Here is a 27,223-nt window from a genome sequence, read left to right as displayed (position 1 = left end):
TGCCATCAGAGAAATGATGACATGACTTGCACTTGACTTTGTTTTGACTGAGGGAGGGTTGTGCAAGTCACCAGCCTCACTTCTCCTCCAGAGTCATCTAAATCCAGTGACCATCATTCATCATATTCATCAGGATAACTGGAGATGACCTGGGATGAGGCAACTGGGGTAAAGTGACATGTCCAAGGTCACACAGCTAGTGAGTGTCAAGTGTCTGAGCTGAGATTTGAACTCAGGTCCTCCTGACTCCTGCAGTGGTGCTCTATCCACTGTACCACCTAGCTTCCCTAATAGGGAAGTTAGGAAAAAGGGGAATGTTCTTCCTATTACACCTGACTGCCTTTTTTCATTATTATTACTTCCTAAAGTAGATGCATGTCACACTTCACTGGTGAATATAGGAAACCTTTGTGGGATATTTAAATTGTTTTAATCATTCTGGAAAACACCTTTTATCTAATAACAATCCTCTGAATTTTCTGGAGATATTGTCATTTTGTACATATTTGAATTTTAAATCACTGCTTCTACCACTTCAAGTACGCCATTAAACTGAAGGTGGCATTTCATTTGCTAATAGTTGTTCTTAAGGTGAAAGATTTTTTATGTTCATCTGGATCTTAGAGGCCCCCAACTCTCCAGGTCACATCAGACCTCAGGCAGACCATTTCAGTTCAATTTATATTTATTAAGTGACTCCTGTGTGAAGGTCACTCTGCTGGGCGAAGTAGGGAGATGCCAAATTTAGATAAGATAGGTTCCCTCTAGTCCTAATTCACTTAATAGTCTCATTAAGAAGCAATGTGGTGCCTGGGGATTAGAGACTAGGGTTTGCATTCCATCTCTGCTACTTATTAGCTATTTACTTTGCTGAAGTCACTATCCCTTTCTGGACTCCAGTTTCCTAATTTTTAAATGTGGCAGATAATACTTCAAAGAGTGGTTGTCTAGATCAAATAAGATAATGGATGTGAAAATGTAAACTTCACACAAATGTGAAGCATTAATATTCCCAGAGCTATGAGGGAGGAGGGAGAAAAGTGATCTCTGAATACAATAAGGAAGTGTTTAGCATTCTTGGCCACAGCAGAGGAAGGAGCTTTAAAAACAGTGGTTACTTATTTACTAGGCAGCTAGCTCTAGGTTAGGAAAGGCTGCTCCCAGATTAAGATTCCTAAAACACTTTTCATTCACCACGTAAGCAGTCATTTCCAAGTTTAAGAACCTAGAATATTCCCTTTAGGCTGCCACATCAAGGTAAAAAGGTGACTGACGCCCTTAGTAGTTTGACTCCACAATAGGAAAGATAATAATTTATATTTATAGTTGAGGCCGCTAAGCAGCGCAGTAGATAGAACGTCATACCTGAAGTCAGGAAGATTCAAGTTCAACTCTGGACGTGTGACCAAGCAAGTCATGTAATCTGTTTGCCTTAGTTTCCCCAATTGTAACATGAGGAATATCATCACCCTTGCTAGATGGCGCAGTGGATGGAGCACCAGACCTGCAGTTCAAGCTCCAAGTTCAAATCCAGCCTCAGACAATTACTAGTTATGTGACCCAAAACACTGAGTGGTTTGTCATTTCCTTCTCTTGCTCATTTTACAAATGAGGAAACAGGCAAACAGTTAAGTGTTTTGGCCTTAAAAAAAAAAACCCAAAATGGGGTCATAAAGAGTCAGACAAAATTGAAGAACTACAACAATATAGTACATACCTCATATCCTACCTCAAGGAGTTGTCATGAGGATCAAATGTGGATAATACCTAAAAAGTACATAGCACAGTGTCTAGCATATAATAGGAACTTAGTATTTTTTTCCCTCCTTCATTTGAATGCCAAAGTAATCCTAGAATACAACATTAAGAACTGAAGATATAAAAACTTACAAAATGGTTCCTGCCCTCAAGAAACTTATATTATTCTCAAATTAAGGTTAAAAATTACTTGCAGTCATGTAGCTATTAAATGTCAGAAATTAGGTCTCAGTGCAAGCCCTCCTGATTCCAAACCTCATACTCTACTCAAAACCCCAGAAGTCTAGCCTGTGCATGACAGAATCCCAGAATAGCCTCTGTGAAGCTTTCTTATCTTTGGATAGAACCACACCCAGAACCTAAATTGGACTTGCCACAGATTATGCTCCACTGGCAGAGCCTTTGAGAACCGAGGATCACATCCATATCTCAGTGAAGCAACAGAGGCAGAGGTTACTGATAGAGTCTTCATTACTTCAAAGGATTCTTGATTTAATTGGTGTGGGGTTTCAACAGCATCAACACACAGATAGCAATCCCTTCATGTCTTAGATAAATATTTAATAAGCACTTACTATATCCTGACACTATGCTAACAGCCTCTCTGCATTTCTATGCCAATTTCTTGTTCTTTCCTCAGTGGCCAACCTTCTGCAATGAATTACCATCATTATGTTTGATAGTAATAATTCCTCCACTTAAGTCTTCAGTGCTCCATTTGACATGGAAATAACTATTACAGTGGAAAGAACACTGGATTTGGACTCAAAAGACATACTAAGTGTTTACTGGCTCTGCTACTTATAATCTGTGGAATCATAGGGAAGTCTCTTTCCTTCTCTTTTGCAAAGTGAAAGAATTGTACTCAATGGTTTCTAATTCACTTTCAAGTTCTACATTCTATGGAAGGCTGGTGGGACACAAGCTATGGTATGGTCTATCCTAGTGGAAAGGTTACAAGGAAAGGGAAGTGACCAACTTATATGCCAGTTAAAACCAGTTAAGCAAAGTGGGAGAAGCTCATTACCAGAAGGCTTTCCATCAGTGATGAACTGATTTTGGCTGCAAAAATTTAACCTGGAGAAGAGGGACCAGAATATAAACAGAAGGAAGGACCAGACCCATCAGTTGAAAGACTGTTGTATGGCAGAGGGATTAAAATTGTTTTGCTTGGTCCAAGACAGAAAAAAACTAGGAACAATGGTAGAAGTGACAAAGAGGTAGATTTTGAGCCCATGATAGGACTTCCTGAAAAATGGAAGTACCCAAATATGGAACAGACAGCCTCAGGAAGGACCTCTCCCCCCTTCCCATCCCTGAAGGTCTTCAGGTAAGGACTAGAGGAGCACGTGGTAGGCACGTGGTAGTGGGGGGGGCTGTTCAGATGCCAGCAGGATTGGATGACTGAGGGCACCTTGTGACCCTGGGATTCTGTAAGGTGTGTACAGAGCGTGATCTGCCTCAGGAAGAAGATGCACCCATACAATGAAACACACTTTTGGATTCGCCCTACTTAATAATAATTAGTATTATGGCTAAAGTTGAGAATGGCTTGGAAAGTTTAAGAAAAAAGAAATAGGCTTAAAGTAATTTGGAGGTTATAAAAACTAATTATCCCATCTTGATGAAAAAACACAACAGTACACCTCATTGAGCAAAAGTATGGCAAGGGAAGAGCAGATTCAAGATGGCAGACCCCATGGGAGAAAGAGTGGGGGAACGTGTGTCACAAGTAGGTCATTTCCCTCCGTCGCCGCAGGGGGGCGCGGCGTGCATACGTGCGCGCGCCGGGGTCTGCGTGAGCCCTTCCGCGATCTGAGAGTGCGCGCACGCGCCCCGGCTTTCTCCCTCCATATGTTCCTCCCACCCTACCCCATCTCGTGGGAGGGCGTTCTGGGCGGAGGTGGGGGGGGGGAGGAGGGAGGAGGGAAGGGTGCGGCGGCGTGGCGGCGTGCAGGGCGGGGGCGCGCATGCGCGCTGGTGCGCCGAGGCGGGTGCAGAGCGGGGCCGGGGGGGTAGTGGTGAAAAGCCGCCTGGGCCGGTGCGCGAGCCAGTCTGTCCCTCTGCCCGCCGGGAGTCGCGCGTGAGGCCGCGTCCGCCGTTAGACCCGCCAGGCTCCCTCCTCGCCTCGCCTCGTGCCCGCGCCCCGCGGAGCAGCGACCCCCGACCCGCTCAAGGCCGGCCGGGATGGGAGTGCAGGTGGAAACCATCTCCCCCGGAGACGGTGAGTAGCCCGGGCCGGGGCCGTCCCTTCCCCCCACCCCCGCCTGCCCCTCGCTCACCGCCTCTGTCCCCTCTGTCTCCTCAGGGCGCACCTTCCCCAAGCGCGGCCAGACCTGCGTGGTGCACTACACGGGTGAGTGCGGGCCCCCTCCCCCGGCGCCCTGGGGGAGGGGGAGGAGGGTCTGGGGGCGGGCGCCCTGGGGGAGGGCCGGAGTGCGCCGGGAGAAAGGCTTGCGGACTGGGGGAGGGGGTGTCTGCGGGGGCGGGGGGCCTGGGGCGGCCGGCGGATGAATGGGCCTCCGGTGGGGCTCCGTGGGGGGGGCGGGCAAACGAGGGCTGCGTGTGGGGGTGGAGTGAGGCTTTGTGGGCGAGCGGTGTCCGGGGTTCGGTGACTTGGGGGTCTCCGGAGCTCAGAGTGCTGAGGGGGTTCTGGCATCCGTCTCCGGCTCCTTGCAGGTCGAGATCTGTTTGGTTTTTTTTCTTCTCCACATATTTCCTCAGATCTAGTCTCCACCTGTACGTGGCCCCCAGAAGGGGATGAGGCAGGAGGGGGAAGTGCTTTCTGTCACTACCACCGCCCACCCACCCGTTAACAATTAACATTTGTATATCTGAAAGCCTTCAGGACTTTGGGGGGGAAAAATGAAGTTCTCTTGTCTCGTTGGAAACGTTGCTGGCTTTCCATCCCTGGTGCTGACCCATATATGGTGATCCTGGCCTGGTTTGGCTCTTCCTATCATAAAATGTGGTGTACAGTCTAAATGGGTCAGTGGTGTGTCCTTTACACCAAGCAAGCGCCAGGTCTTAATGCCTGGTTGTCTCTTTCTGTGCTGCCACATTATTCTCTGGAGGGCTCATTTAGTCTCCGTGGAATTCCAGGGTTTTCCACCAAAGAATAAAACTTGAATGGGGAAATTTTAATGGAGAGATATTTTATTTTCTGTGGGGATTCAGAATGTTCTTTCCTATTTTAAAAATAGCAAAATGACCATTTTTCAAATTGTTTTGCAACTCTCATTTCCCTTGCTACCTTCTGCTCCTGAATAACTGCTGCCTTCCCCCACTCCCCCCATTCTCTGTTTCAGAAGAAATAGGGATGGTGGGGAGTGTTCTCTCAATCAGTGGGCCTCAAGCTGCATCCTTCCAAGTCTTTTAGTGCTTGAGTTCTTTTCCGGTGATGGGTGGGTCTATTTCCTTGGGGCCCTTAAAGTGTTTTCCCATCCAAGCCTCTTTAGTCATGGATTAGCTTCCTCCAGAGGAAGGGAGATGGGATTTGCACTTTCTCCTTGTTTCTCTGTTTTGCTGTTTCCAAATCAAAATTTTACTGTACCACTGAGTTGGGATTACAGCCACTTGGCACTCAGCCCCTGTAGGTGGAGACTTCATCTGTCAGATCAGAAGATCACTAATGGTTGTCTAATCTTATTTGATTGAATCCTGGTGGGATGGTCTCTCCCTTGGTCCCTATACTGTTGCTTCCTATCAATACTACCTGAAATTCATCAGCTAGTGTTCAAACCACTATGTCCAAATAATTTGTATTATGTGATTTTTAAAATGTTGTTTTCACCATACGGAGCAGTTAAACTGATTGGTGAGAAAATCTTACTACTTTGCTCCTATTTGATTTTTTGAGGCAGAAAGAGAATACTAATATCTCAGTTCCTCAGATTGAGAGGGAGAGCAGGATGGGTGTAGCTACAGTTACTTAGATATGAATAATTGGGCATCCTCCCCCATCTTATCAGGAAATAGTTGGCAATAACAGTAATTCTTGTAGAGGAAGCTCTTCCACCTCCTGTCCAGGCTTTTGAACAGATCCATTTGTTTGGGGGCAGGGAAGGAATGACTTGCGATACAAGAATGAAGAAATGTTTCCCTTTTCTGTTTTTCTTTACCTGGAAGTGGGCTGTTTAGAGGAAGAAAAAAAAAATAGAGCCTAACAAGACTATCAGAAAGGAAAGTATTTCAAAAATTCTCAGTGAGGGAAGTTTTGTGCTTTGTGTTCCAGACTTTTACTGGTCTTATACACAGTGCTTAATTAAAATTTTTCAACTCCCAAGAAACCATTGCAGAATCACCAGATTTGGGGAGTGAAAGGAATATTAGAGCTCATTTTTGCCAAACATTTTTTTTCATGAGATAAGTGGGTCCCAGAGAGGTTAAGTGTTTTACTTAAGATTGCACAGAAAATTAGTGGCAAAATGACTAGAACCTACGTCTTCTGACTTCACTTTAATAATCTTTACACTATAACACTAATAATACCAGGCATTTTTACCCATTGACTTGTGTCCTAAGTCCTATCCATTAGACATATAGGTCAATGTTGACATAAGGAATATAGTGGAAGATGTGCTGTCAGGATAACAGGAACCTAAATATGGGCAGAACCAAATTTCACGAAGTGCCCTATTTGAAATGGCACTTACATATATGTAGCATTTTCATAAGAGAACAGATTGTTATAAGACTTAGAATATCATCAGATCCCTACTGCGTCTTTTCTTTGAAGTTGTATTTTCTTCCTGGGTTGTACTCGCCCCCACATCCATAGAACAAAAACCAAAACGCTCAGCTGTAAGACCCTGATGTGTGTATGTACACTGATGCAAAAGCTTTCTTTTTATTCCATTTTTGATAAGCTATACAAAAACACAGCAGTCATAAGCCATCTCTGCCGCATGCACACTAGAATAGGCTGTTCTTGCTTTCTCAACAGGCATTGTTCCAATGGTTATTTACCACCAGCCTCACAGGAATAACCTGTTTAAGACTTGTGTCTTTTTAAGCTTGAGGATGGGGGTGGAAGGGCGGTGTAGGGGAAACTGCTGTGTGACAGGAAAGTTTTGTGTTATTCATTGGTGGTACAGAAATTATGGTGGAATATGGAGATTATAAATGTTCTTACACCCTTCTTGGAACAAGAAATTTCTATGAAGTTCTTGTGCATGCCTGGCAGGGAATTTATATGCCCCTCAAGGAAAATACAGAATGGGTGAAATGTTGAATATAGTTTCAAGCTGCTTCAACCTCTTTTTGAAGTACCCTGAGGCAGAGTTAAAACCACTTCTCAACCAAGCACATTGTGTAGCATCCCTGAATAGCACAGTGCCAGGCACATAGTAAACACATAATAATGCTTATTATTTACAATTTTGTTTAAAAGGAGGTGGAACTATAATGTACTAAGTTCCTTGAGCCCTAAATAGGTTATCTTCCCATCTGCACTATTAAAAGAGTCTCTGATCCTTGCAGTTGAACATGTTCTGACATACTGTGTTTTTTGGTCGCAAAAACTAGTCTGCCATTATAAGAGCAGTATGGAGATGATAGAAATTTTTTATCGTTTCTTAAATCAAGCATCTTCTGTTTATTATGCAGTGTCAGTTCTTCTAACTTCATGAAGAGCACTGAGTATGAATATAGAAGACCTAGGTTCAATTTCTACCTGGAATGCAAGTCACTTAACTTCCTTAGGCCTCAGTTTCTTCATCTGTAGAAGGGAATGGGACTAGATGGACCACTGAGATCCCTTTCAGCTCTAGATCTATGATCCTTTGACATTTCTGCCTCCTTTGATGCTATGGCCTTAATGGCTTTAAGTGGAATATGAGGTAGTTGTTAGTAACACTGTTGTTGCTTGAAAATGCAACTGTCTTTTTTTCCCTGCCTTTCACATATATAACACTATCCTTATTTTTCTGCTCCTTTGCTGTTCTTCAGAATCCAAGCATGAGCACTTAACATAATTGATGAAGTCTTATAAATGTTCTTACACCCTTCTTGAAATAAGAAATTTCTGTGAAGTTCTTGTGCATGCCTGGCAGGGAATCTATTTGCCCCTCAAGGAAAATACAGAATGGGTGAAATGTTGAATATAGCTCCATAGAGATGAGGTGATGGGCCCATGTAGTGAGGTAGTATTCTAGATGGGACCAGAATCCAGGTTTCCTGATTTTTCCCCCTCTAAGAGAAATTGTGTCTTGACCAGAGTGGCAGTACCAGAATTGGAGCTAGAATCTGGTTAATATACATGAAGTTTTGCCATATATCTTGCTACGTGTTATCTTAGCTTTGGGGATGGGGGGGAGGGGGGGAGTGGCAAAAGGAATAGTTAATATTCTATGAACTCTAACAAAAATTTGTTGGGGCCTAGACAGCCCTTGCACCCATGCCAGTATTTTGGAATGATCTTTATTATACATAAAGTTCAAGGGAGGAGGGTTCCTCTAACCTTCTACACCCCGGATCCTCAGGTATACCTTTGGCTGTCACAGTTTTATTTAGATCTTGTCTATTGAACACCAAATAGTAACTATCAACCAAGGCATCTATCCTAGTACTATTTTGCCAGTCTACATATAGTTGCATTCTTAAATCACAATGTTGCTATTACTAGTCTTCTGTATCATTCTTCCATGAGGTAGCAGGTTTCTAGCTGATATTTTAATTACTTTCAGTGAGAAGATAAGAGTTTTGTTAGAGCAGAGATTCTTAATTTTTTTTGTCAGTCTAGTGAAGCCTATGGGCCCATTTTCAGAATGTTTTTAAATATAGAAGATTAAAAAAGAAAAATGTGTATGTGTGTGTGTGTAGATATATATATATATATATTTTTTTAAACATGTTCACAAATCCCAGGTTAAGATTTCCTGAATTTAGAAGGTTTGTTTTATTTAAGAGCTCAGTAGGTTATAGTATTGTTCTTATACTGGAATGAAGAGAATTTTTTAGTGGTTTCCATACCAACCTGGCTTTTCATGACTTAGAGGTAGATGCTTTACCATACCAACCTGGTTGTTTAATCTGAGTAAGAAACCAGTCTTTCCCTTGGCTGTGAGGGAGAGAATCACTATGGCAAAATGGATAGAAGTCCAGTCCTGGAACCACTGGGAGTTGAGTTCAAGTATTGCCTTTCAGTTATACTGGTTGTGTAATCGTGGACAAGTCAAGTTCCAGTTCCAGCAACTCTCTTAAGACTATAAATTGCAGAACAGTTGTCAGTCTGCACCATCATCACAATAGTTCCCTTCACAGATAAAATCGTATATGATAAAATCATAAGTCTAGACTTAAAAAAAAAATAATTCTGTTTTGGCTTTGATATTATCATAAGGAGATTATTAAACATGTCTACCCATTGAAATATATATTGGTTTTGATCATACAAAACATTTCTATTTGCTATGCATCTGACTGACATAGAATAAAGTAATAAATGGTTACCTTGCTATATCCTTTTCTATGTTAAGGCCAACATTTGTCTGGAATGGAAAATGATGTTAAAGTGTTAAATAACGTGCTAAGTTAACTTGTAGTGGTTCACACCTTGAAGAGGTGACTATTTTGGGGAAAGTTCTATTTCATTTTCCATAGAAATAGATAGGATTATCATAGATAAGTTTTTTTTTTTAATCTATGTCTTTTAGCCATCAACTGCAATTTTCTCCCATGTAAACTTTTACCAGAGCAACCACTGAAATAACTTCCAAGTTTTTATGTGGCTATATCCATACTTCATCAGTGTGGATAGTCCACTTCAACTATCATAGATGACCTTCACAAATGTCACTGGGCTGAAAAATTCTATATAATGTAGCAAATCTGGTAATGAGCCTTTATAAATTTAGCTAAGTTTGTTCTTGGGTGACAGGCAGCCAGGTGACACATGTAACAGTCAAGAGATTGTGATCTACTGGTGTGGCCTTCAAGAATCCTGGGTCTCTTTTCATGCTACAGGGAAGATTAAGATATTAGTGGGGATTGGGAGAGGACCAGAAAACAGAGTAGCAAAATTAACTATTATTGACCTTTTTTTTCTTCCTTTGTTTAGTTCCTGGTAAGGGTACTTTTAAGCTACAAAGTGAAAGAAATACGTAAGGAGGGAGAAGCTGTAAAGAGCTTAGATATTAGAAAGAACTCCTAAAATAACTGAAATTTAGCTGCAGTTTAAACATACAAGTCTTGCATTCAAATAACCACTGCAAGTCTAGATGCCTCTTCTAAGGGTACAAAGTAGGTAAATAATACCTTGCATTAAGAATATCTGTCCCTTAATTAAAGGGCTGCCATATGTCATATTGCTTCATAACCTACAGAAACTATCATAAATGAGGGACTTAATGCATCTCTGTGTTGCAGTAGGTGACCTGTACTCTATGCATACCTCTCAAAATAAGTGATCTTATCAAAGGCATGGTGTTTGTCTTCCAGTTCATTTTTAAGAGTTACCTCCTTATATTTGGTTTCTTTGTGTATTTTTCAAGTTGGGGAATGATTTTAATGTTTGAGAAATTGGAGAATGGTTCATTCAGAGGGCAAATGTTTTAGATCATCCTGCTTCTCTAGTACTAGTAATTAGGGGTGGTGTGCTATGCCTGGGAGCTTTAGGCAAATTTGCATGTTCCGTCATAGGCCTCTGGTGTAGACTGCCAACTGTGGCAAAGACCTGGCAAGTATATACTGTCTGCAGTCCTAGAAGCAGAGCCAAATACTATTGAGATAATGTTTGCTATCAGATCTTTAAGCTAAGCACAAGGTTGTCTTTTTCCAAATCCTTCCTGTAAATATGCGGGGTTGTTTTTTTTCATTAGCAGTACAGTATGCAGATACTAATCTTTGTCAGAAGGGGAAATGTGTTAAGAGTTAAAACACCAAAAGTTACATAGCTGTATTTTTGATATGAATAATACATGAACACTTGTTGTTCAGTTGTGTTTGATACTTTGTGAGCCCATTTGGGGTTTTCTTGGCAAAGATACTGGAGTGGTTTGCTATTTCCTTCTCCAGCTCAGTTTACAGATGAGTAAACTGAGGCAAACAGGGTTAAGTGATTTGCCCAGGGTCATACAGCTAATAAGTGCCTGCAGCCAGATTGGAACTCAGAAAGATGTCAAGGGACCATAAGTTTAGAGCTGTAAAAAAGTTTACAGATTTAAACCAATTTATGCATTTTACAAATAAGAGAAACTGAATCCCAAAAAGGCTGTGACTTGCTGAGGGTCACATACCTAATGAGTGACAGAGCCAGAATTTCAGCCTAGCCCCTCCGCCTCCTAGGCCCTCCAAACATGTTGTAAGCATGTTGAGGCTGTTTTCATGTTTTGATCTCTGAAGAAAGTTGCCTCACTTTTCACTTTATATGGACAATTTGTTGAAAAGATAAATCAGCAACTGAGCCCATGTCATGAATCATCTCGTTATTTTAAGTATAAGTACTACAGCAATTATATGGAAATTGTTAACCAGTTTTTGGGGGGAGGGGAGGGGCAGTATGCATGATCTTTTTGCTTTAAAAGCAAGCAGTCTTTTCCTAAAAAAATTTTTTGCAAGAGATGATCACTTGATATATAGAGAAAATATATCTGGAATCTAATGTAATAGAAAAACAAAAGACATTTGTTTTTAGATGAATGAGATTATGTTGGAATTTGAAGAAATTTCTCCATGTATGAAAATGAAATTTAATGATACCAGTGAAAACTACTTTTCTAAGTAACACCTTTTTTTTTTTTCTTAGTCCTATCTACTGAGCAGATCTTTTTTTTTTATAGGGTTTGAACAGAGCAACACTAGCACTATTGTAACCATTTCCTCAAATGAAATCCTGGCTTAGCCCACTTCCTTTTGGTTTCTTCTCTTTCCCATTATCTCATGATACATAGCTAAGTGATAGGGAAGAGGGGGTTACAGTTTTAGAGAAAGATACTCAAGTCTCTTCCCATTTGTTCCCCAGGGGACATGAGTAAAATGTCTTCCCAACCAGGAGACACCCTAAAGAACAGCTGAAGCAAAGTTGGAAGAGAGCAAGAACAGCTTTCTGTCAGCTGCTTAGTGGTGATACAGGGCCTCTTTTTAACAGTGCTGTTTGTGACCTTTGTTCTTTTCCTAGATTGATTTCCACCTTTGGTCTAAAATCCTATTTTTCTCTTTAAATTTTCTGTGATTTAGAAATAGAAGCTCTACATTGAGCATTAGGTTATGTGTTACAGGAGTGAACTTCACCGTTCCCAGAATTCTACTAATCATATAATAGAGGGTGGTGCTACTCAATCAATTTTTTTTAAATGAAGGTCTTTTGGTAAAATCTAACAATATATTTACTTAATATCTGCAGCATATTAAAGATTTTGCTAAGTTCTCCATGAAAGGATATGAAAGTATAAGGAGTAGTTCTTGATGTCGGGTTGCTTACAATGTAGTCAAAAAGGGAAACTTAAAATGTTTAGAGCAGTAAGGCATATAATTAATATTCTGCACTTGTATAGCTACATCTATGAAGAATATTCACACGTCCAGAATATGGTGTCCAGGATGGAAAGCATTCTAGCAACTGCCACAAATAAATGATTGAAGGAGTGATCAATGTCTTCAATAGTTAAAACTATCCAAGTAAGTAATGAGTTACTGAAGGTCTTCAAAAAGAGAGAGCTAAAGATTACTTGAGATCCTCAAGGAGGGAAATTAGCAAGGGATGATCACTTGGAAATATAAACAGTATTCATGATTCTGGTAGGCTTTGGAGTAAATGGCCTGGGGGTCCATCAAAGATTCTATGTTGTCTTTTTAAAAGCACAAAATGAGTAGATTTATCAAGTAAAATTTCATGTAATTCAACCAATAAATTTTCTCACTGTGGTTTCAGCAAAGAATAGGTAAAATTTCCTTTGTAGTGGTTATTGGTGTCAGAACAGTGACTGGTAAATGCTTCATTTGCTGTTCCCTTAATAGCATGTATATGGTTTCTCTAGTGATATATGGAATTAACTTACATCTGGTTAGTCTATTAAAAGGTACTGTAGAACAAGGATTCCTTATTTGTAGCTTGAAAACAATTGCTGGAAGCTCCTATTATATTTCCTTCCATTTCAGTCAACAAATATTTGGAATCCACTGAGGACTTAAGGATTTGCAAAAATCTGTAAAAAGGTTTTGCTGCATATATTTGATCAAATTTGGTCTTGCATACTTTTTAAACCTTTTCTCTTTGTAAATTTCCCACTCCCGCAGACTTGCCTATTAACAATGACTTAAATACTTTTATGTGCATAAAATGCCTCTTTCTCTTTACACCATTCTAAATCCTTCCTTTTGTTTTAGAGTTAGCTTAATTTCTTTTCCCCTCACAAAAACCTCCCTAACCCGTCATCCACTGATCTCTCTCCTATGAATGTAGAGGCATTCATTTTGCATTTTCATACCACCTGGTGAAATTTTGTCTTAATACTTAATTCTTGATTATGGCTTTCAAGTAGTCCAATGATTCTTAAATTCTCTTTCCTCAGTCTGTTTTCCAAGTTGTTTTTCCAATGAGGATGTTTCACATTTTCATTTATTTTTCATTCTTTTGGTTTAGTTTTATTGTTTCTTGATGACTCATGGAGTCATTAACTTCCACTTACCCAATTCTAATTTTTAAGGAATTATTTTCTCCATTGTTTTTGTTCCTCATTTTCATTTTCACGAGTTCTACTGTTTAAGTGTTCTTTTCTTCAGTGAATGTATGTACGTTTTTTTCCATTTGGCTAATTCTGTTTTTTAAGGAGCACTTCAGTGGATTTTTGTGCCTCTTTTTGACCTATTCCATTCTGTTTTTTAAGGTATTATTTTCCTGAGTATTTTTGATGCTTCCTTTACCAAGGTGCTGATCCTTTTTTTTATCTTGCATCACTCTCATTTCTTTTCCCAATTTTTCCTCTACTTATTTGATTTTTGAAAGTCTTTTTGAGCTCTTCCAGTAACTGGGGGCAGGGACTGAGAGCAATTCACTTTTTTTTTTTTTTTTTTGGCTTTGCATGTAGCTATTTTGACTTCGTTGCCTTCTGAGTTTGTGTTTTGATCACCAAAGCAACTTTCTCTGATCAGGTTCTTTTTTTGTTATTTGCTCATTTTTCCAGCCTATTTCTTGACCTTTAACTTTATCTTAAAGTTGGGGTCTGCTCCTGGGGTGGAGGGGGACACAGTCCCAAGTTTAGGGTTTTTTATGTTGCTGTTTTCAGAGCTAATTCGGGGGGGGGTGTGTGTAAATTTTCAGTTTTTCCAAGGTGGTATGCTCAAAGGAGAGGTGTGATCCCTGTTTCCCTGCAAATGTACCCCCTAATGCTAGAACTGTGTATAGGCAATGCTGCAGAGTTCAGCACCCAGGGCCAACACAGGGTCCCCTGTAGTCTTCTTCTGACTAGTTGTCCAGCCCCCTCACCATATGTGGACTGAGAACTCCAGAAGCTGTCCTGTGGCTTCAGTGACCCCCAAGTCCTGCTGGTAGGGCACAACTTGTTCTGGACTGCACTACACACTCAGCACAGTGAGACAGACCTTTCCTTTTGACCTTCTAAGTTGTCTTGAACTAGAAAATTGTTTCACTCTATTCTGTTGGTTATGCTGCTCCAGAATTAGTTTTTAGGTGTTAATTTAAAGTTGTTTGGAAGGAAATGTGGAAGAGCTCAGATGAGGCCCTGCCTTTACTCTGCCATCTTGGTTTCACCTCCTTACTAAATTCTTGAGTTGTAACTTTGAATGTTTCTTTCTTATCTTCCTTTAAGGTAAGAGACGTATTTTTTGAATTCCCCTACAACTTCAAGTGCACATTGCTTGTTGCAGGCAAGGTTCTCTATAAATATCTGCTAAGTAAATTAATAAACCCAGAAATATACCAAAGTTTTAGATACTCAGTTCTTGAATTCATAAAATGTTAGAGCTGAGAGTGACCTTAGGATATAAAATTTTAGAATCTTGAATTATAGACTAAGTCTTGCCTGGAAGAGGCCTTAAAGGTGATCTTGTCCAACCCCCTTCCTTATATCTCTTAAACAGTACTTTCAGTGTATTTTATTAGGCTTTAATTGGTTGTAAGATGTATTACTTATTCTGATATATTTCCATTTGAGTTTTATCATGTCTCAGGTTGTAAGACTTTCAAGAACAAGAGACAGCACTTCTGTTTTCCTTGTAACACCTTGCAGGACTGGGTGTTTTATTTTGTGAGTACTGGCTTAAGATTTATATTCAGGTGTTAGTTGGGATGAATTTGCATAGTGGGTAGAATAGTTTGCTTTTGGAGAAAACTAAACTAATAACGTGCTTTTATTCATGTGCTTGGACCACATTTGTGAATTAGACCCCTGTTTGATACCTTTTAAAATATTAGGTATCTAACCATTTATTTACCTGGGTTTAACCCAAAGAATTCAGGCAAAACTTCCTAAATTGTGCTCCATATAGAACGTCCAACTAATTTGGGTTCTGTTGACATAGAAATGAACTAAAAGGCAGAGTGTCAAGTCCCATTCTTGGTATACAACTCTGGGAACCATTAATAGATGGTGCCTCCTGATAGGTGAGTGTATCCATTGTTTGCAAGAGAACTGGAGATTTGATACTATGCCCTATTCTTAGATGTCTGGGTTCTTTTATTTGTTTCTTTACCTAAAAGTGATAGCGAGTCTTGGTAAATAGATGGGACACCCTTGGGACTTAATGGGCTAATTTAATTTGGTTTTTGAGTTACAAGTCACTGGCTATGAATTACTTTGGGTGAACTTACTTTTTTTCTTTTCTGTTCTTCCATTACTTGTACATTTGCACATGCCTCAGGCTTTAGTGATCAGAACTCCCTGTGGGATGCTGCTATTTATCTTTTCCTTCCATTACTCCTAGTACTCCATTAGCAGAATCAACCATATTCTCATTTCTGACCCTTCCCCCACCTCCTGTTTTGTTAAAGGTCCAGACTTTCTGGCTACAATGATAAAACACTAGATTGATTTTAACACTTTCCCACCCTACACCTTTTTAAAAGTAATTGCATGATAGTGGTCTCTGTGGTAGTGGTAGATAGTTGTGTTGGTAATACTAGTAGTATTTTTCCTTCATGTCAACACATTCTTTATGGTGGTCTCAAGTCCTTTTGGGTACCTGATTGCAAGATGTGACTTAACAGGCACATTAGTATCTGCTTTAGTATTCTCAGAAATACTGTCATCTGAGAACCATGGCAGTTTTTTCCTGAAAGAAATTAGCAGTATAATGTTAATAATTCAAAGATAATTGGAGTAGGGAAGGACTCATTGGCCCCCTTTTTAATGATCTCTTAGAAAGTGGGAATTTTTTCAGTAATCTTTTGCTCTATTATTCCCTTTAATACCAGAAGTTCCAAGTTTTGCTTTTTTTCTTTTGCTGAGTTTCTTCTGAACTCTTTTGTTCTTGAATTTCCTTTTTCAGAGTTCTCCCTAATTGGAAATTAAATTCTGTTTCTTTAGGGGAACTATACTCTGATAATTGCTGAGGAACTTCAGAGTTCCTGGGAATTTTAGGGGAGAAGATCCCAATGATAATTGGAATCCTTTGGATAGTGTTTCACAGCTATTGGGGACTGAGAGATTAAGGTGAACTCTTTCATTTTACAGCTGAACATAAGAGACAGAGAAGGAAAGTGACTTTAAGGTCTTTCAGTTAGTCATGGACCCCAGGTGAATTTGAACTCAGGTTTTCTGACTCTTAGTCTAGTATTTTTTCCATTACAAGATGCTCCCTAGCTGAATTTATCACTTAATCTTTTCTGCCTTCTAGAAAAGTTCATTTGCCACCATGAATAAGTGTGTAAGAGTAAGAGAAGTAGGGCACCAAACAAGTTTTGATGTTTCTCTGTAGTAAGCCCAGGACTAGTTCTTACTTTTCCCAAAAAAAGTTCTGGAAATTTAAAGTAATCACATGTTAAAGAATTTTGACCTGGGAAAAGCTGTTTTGTTAGAGTTAGGAATGTATTGTGAAAGTCTAGGTTACATTTTGCTTTGTGCATTATCCCACAGTGCTGAATGGTCTGTCTTCATTGTTGTGTGAAGAAATAACCTGTAATGGTAAAGGAAGTTGGAAGGATTACTTGTTCAGTAAACTTTATAGTAGTAAAAAAAGTCTCCTGAGTGATAAATGCATGAAGGCAGAGAATCTAATTGTTCTGCTGGTTCAGGTGTCACTTCAGAAGAGGCATTTTTGCCATTTCCTTGAAACTTATATCATGAGGCTTCTGACCAAGTGACTAGTGAGGAGACAGTTGTTACTAGATACTTTAAGGAATGGACAGTCCTTCCTCTTTACTTTACATTCTCTTGTGTTAAAGGATGGGGCACTATGATATTAACATGGGGACGAATCTGAAATATCCTGGGAAAAGTCCTCTGATAAAGCTTCTGTTCTTCTATATTCAGGACCATGATAAAACAAGTCAAATCAACAAGTTTTGTTGTGTTTACTAGCCAGATACTATACTAGGGATCCAAGAAAGCTAATCCCCTGCCCTTGAGGAGCTTAATTCTAATAGGGGAAGACAATACAATTTAGGAAAGTGAAAAGGTGAAGGATAGTGCCAGAGGAGCATGTTTGGAGTGTCAGAAGCAGGACTGAGAAAGGAATGAAGGTTGGCTGTCCTGAATTCTTCCTCTAAATGAAAGTTCTAGGAGGAACTCAGCCATGGGAGAAGGTCCAGATTGAGAAGGCAGCTGGAGTTATCAAAACATAGTCATTGTAAAGTAGATGATGTGTTACATTCCCGTTTTGCAGAGAAAACTTAGATTCAGAAAAATAGTGTTGCTCAAGTTATAAGACCAGAAATAGAATTTGAACCCAAATAAACAGTAGCCTGTCTATTGTACTTGATTTGTTTTACTTGATCATATTTCCCAAATAACATAAATGCCTTGTTTTTTAGGGATGCTTGAAGATGGAAAAAAGTTTGATTCCTCCCGTGACAGAAATAAGCCCTTCAAGTTTGTGATGGGCAAGCAAGAAGTGATTCGAGGCTGGGAAGAAGGAGTTGCCCAGGTGTGTTTGTGTTGTTGATGTTCCTAAACATACAGTGTCTTAACTCTTCTGAAGACTATAACACGGTGGAAAGCCTTTCCTTTGGTCTTTCATTGGTCAAGCTTTTCCCTTCCTATAGTGTCTGCCCTGTCAGTATTGGGACTCCCCACTGGATGGTAGCAAGTTCACAATCTTAATTAGGATATATGTTTTGATGAGCCTCAGGAATCTTTGTGTGTACTTTCCTTGGTGCATTAGTCCTGATCTGACTTTAGTAATCTATGGTCTAAGACAGTATTCAGATTTACTCAGTAAAAGAATTAAAATCTACTTACCCAGAAAAATGAAGATTTAGCCAGGAAGAGAGGAGGTCAGTGGCTCAAAATTTTAGAGCTAGAAGGAACTTCAGAGCTAATCTAGTCTAACTTCATTTTATGGGCCAAAAGTTCACAGACTAGGGGAGTTTTTTGTCATGGATCTTATTTCTATTTTTCAAGTAGATAAAGCTCTGTTTCTCCTAAAATATGTTGCTAATTAATCTCAAAATACAATGTTCTAGATTGCCTCTATTTAGGATTTTTAGGAAACCTTTGGCAAGAGTCATGCAACATGAAATGGTGGAAAAGGATTGTGATTTACATCTGAAATTATATATAAACCAAAGTATAATGAGCTTAATTTTCAAGAATCTTTAAACTATTTGCATTTTTTCTACCCTATCTAGGGAGAATTTTATGCAATTAACCTTCTTAAGCTTTCCTTCCTTAATTCTTTTAATTACTCATTTGACTTTAGTCATGCTCCATAAAGTCCTTCTCTAATTTCTCCTGGCAGAGAGATGACTGGATTCTGTCAGTGGAGTAAAAAAATTTGGCAAATTTTTACCATTCAGTAAATGCTTCAAGTATAGTCCTGGCAGTAGACTAAGTTTAGCTAACTGTGGACAGGCATATCATCACACAGAAGACCAACCACTTGATGACTTCTTTTCCTCATGGCAGTCCATAAATTTTTCATCGTCTCTTACATATACATACAACTTTGTTACTCCTTTATAACTAAGGTCTGACATTCTCTTTCTGTTGTGGTCTGATTCATTGCATCATCTCTTATGTCTGTAGTGAATAATGTCCAACTCCCTCATTTTACAAGTGAGGAAAATGAGACTGGAAGAGGTCATATAATTCTTGCCCAGGGTCACATAGCCATATAAATCATAGGATTTGAAATTAAGTCTTCCTGACTCTATCCCCAACACTACCTACCCAGCTCCCAATAGAATCTAGACATGGAAAGATGGTATGATAGAATAGACTTTGGACTTGGAGTCAGAAGACCTGACTTTTAATCATGGCCCACAGTTATGTGACTCTGGACAAGTGACTTGATCTCTTTCAGTTTTACTTTTTCCTTTGTGCTCTAAAGGGAAAATAAGAGTTGTACTAATTACCTTCCTGGGTTGTTGTGAGGAAATCACATTATACGTTATTGTTACTATCATAGGGTGTGTAGTATGTAAAATACTATTTCATTACTACTATAAATTCATCCTTAGTTTGGGATATCTCTTAAAGTGATGGTACTTGAAGAGATACCAGGATTCCAACTCACAGTAATTTGGGAACAATTATAATATTGTCTCTAATAATTATAGAAAAGGCAGACCCAAGATCATTGGGTTCAAGTTGCAAGAGACAAATTTAGACTTATAGTGTAGAAACTTCTTCATAATTAGTGCTGTCCAAAAATGGAATGGGAAGGAAGTGGAAAGCCCTCACTGGAGGGCTGTAAGCAGAAGCTGAAAGACTTACTGTTGGATATGTTAGGAGTCCTTTTGCATTTCGGGTGGACTAGATTGCTGCTGAGATCCCTCCCAGCTCTAAAATTCATTATGATTCTGCTTCCAAAAGGAGGAATGGAGGGGAAAAAACAGACCAAGACTGATCATGGTTTTGAAGCCACACTTTCAACTCCAATTTTCTTCTCCTTTACCTATCTTAGTTAATAATTTTCTTAGTCTTCTAAATGTCTTTACAAGGCTAAGTAGAGAAGATAGCTTCACATCGCCAAGCAAGATTCTTAGGAATCTCACCACTTTTGACATTGCATGCCTATTACTCCTTTCCTGATTAGAGTAAGATTTTAGCTTCTGTCAAAAGCAAGGACTCTGTTATAAAGTAGTAACTAAGTTATAGAGATAAGGTTTCAGTCTAGCTTTTCCTCACATTTGGTAAGAGGGCTTTGAATAGAGATAATCACTAAGAGTGAGATGGGAATTGTATATAGCTAGTATCTATGCCACCTAGATTAGGTAGGCAAGTTAGCCATGGGATGCTTACTGGGGAGCTGTATACAAAATTGCATTAGAAGTAGGTTTCCTGAATCAAATAACTAATTAGGTAGGGTTGTGGTTAGAGGAAAAAGAAGCTTCATGCCATGCCTTCGTGAAAGCCATGTCTGAAATATCAAAAGATCAGCTCAGCATAAAGAAGTAGCCTAAATGAGAAATCATTTGAACCAACAAGCAAAATAGGGACAGGCCAATCACTGTATGATAGTTCTGTGTTTTCTCTGCTGGGTAGGGGTTTTTTTTCCACAAGTTTGCATCTATTACTTTCATTGCCTAAAAACATGTCATTGGGTCTTGAGCACAGCAAAAACCCTGTGTTTGTAACTGTATATTACAAAAGTGATTAGAAAATATGATATTTAAATGTTACCTTTTTAAGTAGTAACAAAATCTCTTTTCTGTAGTGATAGTCCCTTTAATCCAGAAAGAACAGCCTAAAAAGATACAAAACCCTGTATATCCTGAAAACAAGGAAGTTCTGGCATTGGGTCACCTAAAAATAATTGTTAGCATGGCTTAATTTAACTTCACGCTGGAATTTGGAAGATGTAACCCAGATTTTTGCTCACAAAGAGCCTAAAGCACATAAGACTCGTCATTGAAAACTACAGGTCAGAAAGTCCTGATGTCTGTATTAGATAAGTAGTCATCTTAGAGGCATTTATAGAACTCATTCATTCCACAAGCATTAAACATGACTTTTCACATTAAGGTATTGTTTATTAGAATTTCTAAGATTACAAAAGAGCATTACAAAAGGCAGTTAGACTGCCTTCTTTGTTATTTAGAGGAAGAATCTGGGGCCCACAATAGGCAACTGATTTATCTAGAGTCACAATGATAACACTTGTTCTTTCTTTTTTTATAGATGAGTGTGGGCCAGAGAGCAAAAATGACCATCTCTCCAGACTATGCTTATGGTTCCACTGGTCACCCAGGCATCATTCCACCAAATGCTACTCTCATCTTTGATGTGGAACTTATAAAATTGGAATGACAGGAATTGTTTCTTGCCCTAGCTCCCTGTTTCTTGAGTAAGTGAAATGTTTTCCCTTTTGAAGTGACTTACCCGAAAGTCATACAACCAGTTTGTGGCAGAATTGGGGCTGAAGTGTCTAATCTGCTGTTCTTTGTATTGTATCACCCCTAAAGTTAAACTCACCATCTAGAATAGTAATAGCCTTTTATATATACACAAAAGTATACAGTTTTTACCTTCAAAACTGAGATGAAACATGTCCTTTTTTTCCCCGTATCTTAACAGACTTCAAGATTGTGGGGTTTTTATCCTAATTATTCAGTCAGCTTTGTACTAAAAACCATACTTCTAGTTCCTATAAAACTTAGTAATTTGCAACTGATTTTTGCCAATGATTTGAGCAAAACAGGATCTGCAAAATTAATCCAGCAAGACATCCCTGGATAAAATTAGGCCTTTTAGCTTTTTTTGGAATTGTAATCTTACTTTTTTATTGTAATTGTTTTTTTAATGTTTATTCCTTAACAAAAAGGGATTTCCCTTCCTGAGCCATATTAGATAACTTCTAGCATATTATATGTCCTCTCCATTCTCTAGAAGCTTGAATTACTATATGTCTACAGAATGATGTGATGGAAAGAGCTTTGTATTTGAATTTAGCTTTTTCTAGACAAAGTTCATTGAAAGGGAGGTAATGTTTTCATCTGGTAGACAGTTTAAATTAAATTCCACTTAACTACTACCTATGTGATCTTGGAAAAGTCAGTTCTTTTCTTTGATCCTCAGTTTCCTCATTCTTAAGATGGAGAGGTTGAAGTAGATGATCTCTTAAGAAACTTTCCAGCTTGCAGTGTTGTTACATTTCTTCCTGATCTGACCCTTCATATTTATGTGGTCTTACTTGGGATATGAGTGTTGGAAAGTCTTTACTTTTAGCAGGAGCTACTTGGGGGGGGGGAGGGGAGGCGGCGGCGGCCGGGGGCTCTTCTGATCTTGAAGTTGGAAGAAAGATGGCCATGACAAGGACTGAATCTTGGTTCCTAGAACCAACTGACCAACTATGGCAAATCACTGGCTACCTTCAAGCTTCACCTTCCTTAACTATCAAATGGGGAGAAGAAACTAAGAAACTTGTCCTGCTAAAAAATTTTTATGCAGGAATGTTTTGAAGAAAGTAGTTTGTATTTTTCTAAATAAACTATTTTTTAACGTAAAGTAATGCAGATTACATTATACTAGTGAGTTTGTGCTAGAAAGAACTATGGATTGAGAATCAAAAGATTTATGTTCTAATTCCTACTATACCATTAACTGACTGTGAGACCTCTTTCAGTAACTTTTTTATAAAAAGGAGTTAGACTTAGATGATTATCTTGAAGGTCCCTTCCAGCTTTGACATCCTGTGGTTCTCTGACTTCACTTGAGCCATTTTGGTTGCCTGACTTCTCAGTGAATAGCTGACCAGCGTCGGTGGTTGTTGATTGTTCTAACTTTACCAACTCATTGTCAGGAAAGGGACTTTAGAGTGTTACTTATTCCCTGTTATCTTCACACTGATGATTTTTATATTGATAGGACTCTGGCTTTTTTGTTTAATAGATTGGACACATGGAGGAGTCCACAGTCTCCGCTTCAAGAAGAAGAATGCACATGAATTTGTATGGAGCTTTTCCCTGATATTCCACTACATTCATTGTATAGACATATACCCCGATTGAATGTTATCACTTGGCTTTGCTTCCAACTCTTCCTTCTTGTACATGTGTTGTCTCTGAACTATACACCGTAAACCTCAACTTGTCAAGTCATTCATCTTTTTGTTTTTGTTTTTGGGGTCTAGATTTAAATTGAAATCTTTTGGGTATAGATTTAAGATTAAGTGTATGATCAAGCATTAACAGCACACAGATGGGTTAACCTTAGAATAGGAATTATTTGGACAGAGAAAATCTTTGTCCCTTTTATTTTTTTTGGATGAAATTTATCTATTATGTATTAAAAAAAAAAAATTTTTTTTGCTGCTGCTGTAAAGCCATAGCAGATCGAGGAGCTATTGAGGGCTGACATATTCTCCATGTTGAATGATTTCCTTGGAGCATATCAGTCACCCTGTCCAAAATGAAGGTGGGGAAGGAGAAGCTGCTTCAACCACCCAACCCTCCTTCCCCTCCCCCCTCTTAACCTCTGCCTTTTGAAAGCAGATATTTTCAATGCAGTGTTGGACACGCCACTTGGTGTCTTATCTACAGGACAACTCGGGTCAATGTAAACCTACTTTGTTGATGCCTGACTTTTTTTTTCATCTTGTGGTTTTCTAATGGATTTGGAGGACTTTTTTAATCTCCAGTAGCCATCAAAGCTCCACAACTACCTAAATTCCAAGAACTTGAATTGATTGTTAAATTGAAGGTGCTGTTTGTAGAAATTTTCAACACAATGAAAGCCCAGTCATTGTCACAGGAAATCGTTGCGTGTTCTCTACAAAAAAACAAAACTGATGCTGGTCATCACAGCTTCAACATCTCCTGTTTTTGATGCTCAGCTTCCCTACTGCTGATATCCCTCCCTCCACCCCCACCTTCTTTCTCCCCTTCCTACCCCCCCCCCCCTTTGCTGTCCTGTGTAGTGATTTGGTAAGAGAAACTGCCACCACCCACTCTCCCTCCACCACATATGAGTTTCAAGTTTTATTATTGCAATAAAATGCTTTATGCTGGCTTTTCTCAACTCCGTGTATTGGGTGTTTTTTTTACACTCCTCCTCCCTGCCATTTGGTGCATTGCTAACTTACCATGCTAGAGCAGAAGCTCCGGGGGAGGGAAGTTTTACAATTCTCTCCAGCCACAGTTAAGTTAAATAAGAGATGATAGCAGTGAAATGTCTTCACTGAGGTTTTTTGGAGAGGTTATAATAGGATTGCCTTTGGGGTCCTATCTACCACCAAAATTTCACGTGTTATTTTAGCCTGTGATAGGATGTTGATAGTGTGGGTTGTTTAGGCTGTTTGACTTCTGACAAATGCCAGTGACAGCTTGGCCTGTAGTTGGCTTTCTGAAAGCCTTTGGAATGGGGTCATGCTATGAGCCAATCCTTTTGGCATTGGTGGGAAGTTTCCTTGCCTGATGCCACCATTCTAATATAACCCATGTTTGGAGTACCTTCTTACCTATACTCTTTTAGCATTTAAGCCCAGCTTAGAGGCCACCTCTTTGAAGCAATCCCTTCCCAATTAGAAGTGAATCCTCTTCTTCAGGCAGTACCCTTTTGGGAATTTGCGTTATTAGCTTGTCTCATACTTACCTGTACTCCATGAAGTCATGGATTCCTTTATCACTAAGCATTATGTGCAGTACATTAAATGATGAAATAGTAATCACTGGTTCCATCCAATTTATCTATTCCTTCCCGAGATAAGAACATTTCATCTAGGTTCGTTATGAACTCTGACCTCCGAAGAGAGGGAAAGGGTAAAGAGAAGGATGTCCTGTTATCTGATTTAAGAGCAGTTATATTCCATAATTCCAGTAGCATAGATGGTGTTTGTGATAATCTGTTGATTGTTCTGAAGGTTTTTTTTCTCCATTCTACAGGAAAGTGGCTGTTCTGAAATCTAGTTGGCTAAAAGGCTTAAATTACTAGATCTTTTGTCCATTTTTAATAGTAAAAGGATTTAATGAGGTAGAAGAGTAAGAAAATATTAATGGAACGCTTCCCTCATAAATGTTTCCTCTACTTCTAATCAGTCCTAAGCATAGGGTTTTATGCATGTTGGATCCTTAATAAGTGCTGGGTTTGATTTGAGGTAGATGTTCAACATTAAAAATCTATGGGAACAGTGTTGTACGGTAGAAAATACTGGATGAGAAGTCAGAAGACCTGATTGAATACTGTTTACCACTTCTGTTTCTTAATCTGTAAAATACAGTAGCCTTTGCTATCTCACTGGGTTATTGAAAAATATCAAATTAATTTGTGAAGTCATAGTTCCTAGTTCTTTGGGGATTTATAGTTTATGCAATTCTAATTCACAAAAATCCTCTGAGGGAGATAATAAAATTTTTCATTACCACCGGTTGGTTTGTGTTAGGTTGTGAATGGTGGGCTAGTCATATAGTGTTAAGGGAAAAATCTCATTCAGTCTTCAGCACCCCACACAGTAATCACAATCATAACCTAAACCCAAGCTTTTTTTCACTGCAGACATTTTTATTTGACTCATACAAGGATCATTTCCCCCCTTCCCCCTCAAAAATTAATTGCTTTAAACTCCAGTGCAAGTATTTAGGCTTACAAAACACTGTAGAACGGGTGTTACTTCACCCAACAGAATAGGAGCAGGCATTTAGAAGTGAAAGGATCACAGAAGTCATCTAGTACATTTAATGGATGAGGAAACTGAGGCCCAAAATAAATTATTTGCCCACATTCATACAGGTATTAAGTGTCTGAGTTGACTCCATACATTTTACTACCTCATTCATAGAAGCCCAACACTCAAGCCCACAAGAAGTTCAGTGAATTCAATTCAAAAATTAAGCACATTAAATTCTGTGCACTTAAGTAGCGCTACAAAGGCTAAATGAAGTGGTCTCTGCCATAAAAGACCTTGACACTTCTGGTGAAGATAAAGTGTGTACAAATATATAAATGGTAGGTAATTTGGAGAGGTGAGGAGAATATTTCAGGCCATGGGGTGCAACCTGTACAAAAACAATTGAGTTGTAATGTCGAATTATAGGGGAAAGCTAGTAGAAATAATTGGACCTAAACAGTTCTTCTGACTTAATTTTGAGTATGACCCTGGATGCAGTTGTGACTGGGGAGTCTAGGAACAAATATTTTTAAAATATATATATTTTCAAAGATCTTTTTTTAAAATTTTGATTTCCAAATTCTTTCTTCCAGGTTCTCCTGCACATATTGAAAAAGCAAGCAATATATCAATTATATATGTGACAATGAAAAACGTTTAACTATTTGCCATGTTGCCCCCCTCCCAAAATAAAGCAAGTATAAAAAAATTATATTTCCATCTGCACTCAGACTTCATCAATTCTCTCTGGAGGTGCATAGCATTTTTCATCAGGAGTCCTTTAGAATTTTCTTGGATCATTGTGTTGATCAGTAGCTAAGTCTTTTTTAGTTGATCATCATTAAAATAAGCAACCAGTGTCTATGATGAGCCTTACCTTCCTGGTGTAGCTCTACAGTTATTCAAACCTTAATGGCACTACTCTATGATTGAGGCCCCTCCTCTAGGCAGGCAAAGATCTTGGAATCATTCTACAGAATCAATTTGCTTGTCTCAGTATCAGTGTGGAATTAGTTTCCCACACCAAATTAATGTTCCTAATGACAACATTCTCATCAATGTTTAGATTATGTTCAGTGGAGTTTTGATAATTAACATTATTATCGAATCATTGTGGTTTAGTAGAAAGCATGGGAATCAGACTTTAGTTCTACTAACTAGCTCAGCCTCTAACCAGCTATGTAGTTTTGGTAAACTATGTACCTTCTGGGCTTCACTTAAATCCAATTCACTTGCAAATCAACACATCACCCTCCTGATGTCATTGATCCTCTTCCTGAATGAAGGAGAAACAACACTTTTCTTTTCCATAATATCTAAAGCCCTTTCTATCTTTGATATTTTATTTTCTAAGTCACCTTCCAGTTCTAACATTCAATGTCTTAAGGACCTTTACAGCTGTAAAATTCCAAATCTTTGAAAATAGGTCATTCATGTGTTTGTTTTTTTTTATTTTCTATTTTATTGTGAACTTGGCCAACAACAAATATAAAATTGCAAGATACAAAGAACAGGAAAGAAGATTCCGTAAGAAACAACTTCTGTTACAGGTGTTTTTTAATTTTTGAAGAAATATGTAAAGCTTAATGAGCTAATAACAAAATTATTCATGTCCCCTTTTGCATATGTTATTCAAACAGAAGTTAGAAGACTTTGGAATGCTATAGAAAGGAACTCAATGAGTTGGACTTGACAACATGTAAATAAGCATTTATTAAGTGCTTACTATATACCCAACATCCATGCTAAGCATTCTGGATACAAGGAAGGACAAAACCGGTCCCTACCCTTAAGGAACTCATAT

General features: G+C 38.9%; 1 protein-coding gene across 2 annotated transcripts; it reads left to right on the top strand.

Moving 5' to 3' along the window:
- Window positions 1–3,653: 3,653 nt before the first annotated feature.
- Window positions 3,654–23,834, top strand: FKBP1A (FKBP prolyl isomerase 1A). 2 transcript variants are annotated; one of them, XM_072631709.1, is made up of 5 exons: window positions 3,654–3,982; window positions 4,067–4,114; window positions 17,687–17,799; window positions 20,997–21,162; window positions 22,707–23,834. In XM_072631709.1, exons 1-4 carry the CDS (start codon window positions 3,946–3,948, stop codon window positions 21,123–21,125), a joined length of 327 nt encoding a protein of 108 aa, XP_072487810.1. In that variant the 5' UTR covers window positions 3,654–3,945; the 3' UTR covers window positions 21,126–21,162; window positions 22,707–23,834. The 2 variants fall into 2 exon arrangements, with proteins under 2 accessions (XP_072487810.1, XP_072487811.1); XM_072631710.1 differs by lacking the exons at window positions 3,654–3,982; window positions 4,067–4,114 and adding an exon at window positions 14,943–14,963.
- The last annotated feature ends 3,389 nt before the right edge of the window (window positions 23,835–27,223 follow it).

This window comes from Notamacropus eugenii, chromosome 1 (genome assembly GCF_028372415.1).
Source record: "Notamacropus eugenii isolate mMacEug1 chromosome 1, mMacEug1.pri_v2, whole genome shotgun sequence".
Lineage (NCBI taxonomy): Eukaryota > Metazoa > Chordata > Mammalia > Diprotodontia > Macropodidae > Notamacropus > Notamacropus eugenii.
Note: the sequence above shows the minus strand (reverse complement) of the source record. Positions and strands in the feature narration are given on the sequence as shown.

Bases quoted from the DNA above. Each gene is read 5' to 3' on its own strand.
- FKBP1A (XM_072631709.1), top strand. From the start codon at position 3,946: ATGGGAGTGCAGGTGGAAACCATCTCCCCCGGAGACG. The intron at 3,983-4,066 runs GTGAGTAGCCCG...CTGTCTCCTCAG, and splicing joins AACCATCTCCCCCGGAGACG to GGCGCACCTTCCCCAAGCGC. The intron at 17,800-20,996 runs GTGTGTTTGTGT...CTTTTTTTATAG, and splicing joins GGGAAGAAGGAGTTGCCCAG to ATGAGTGTGGGCCAGAGAGC.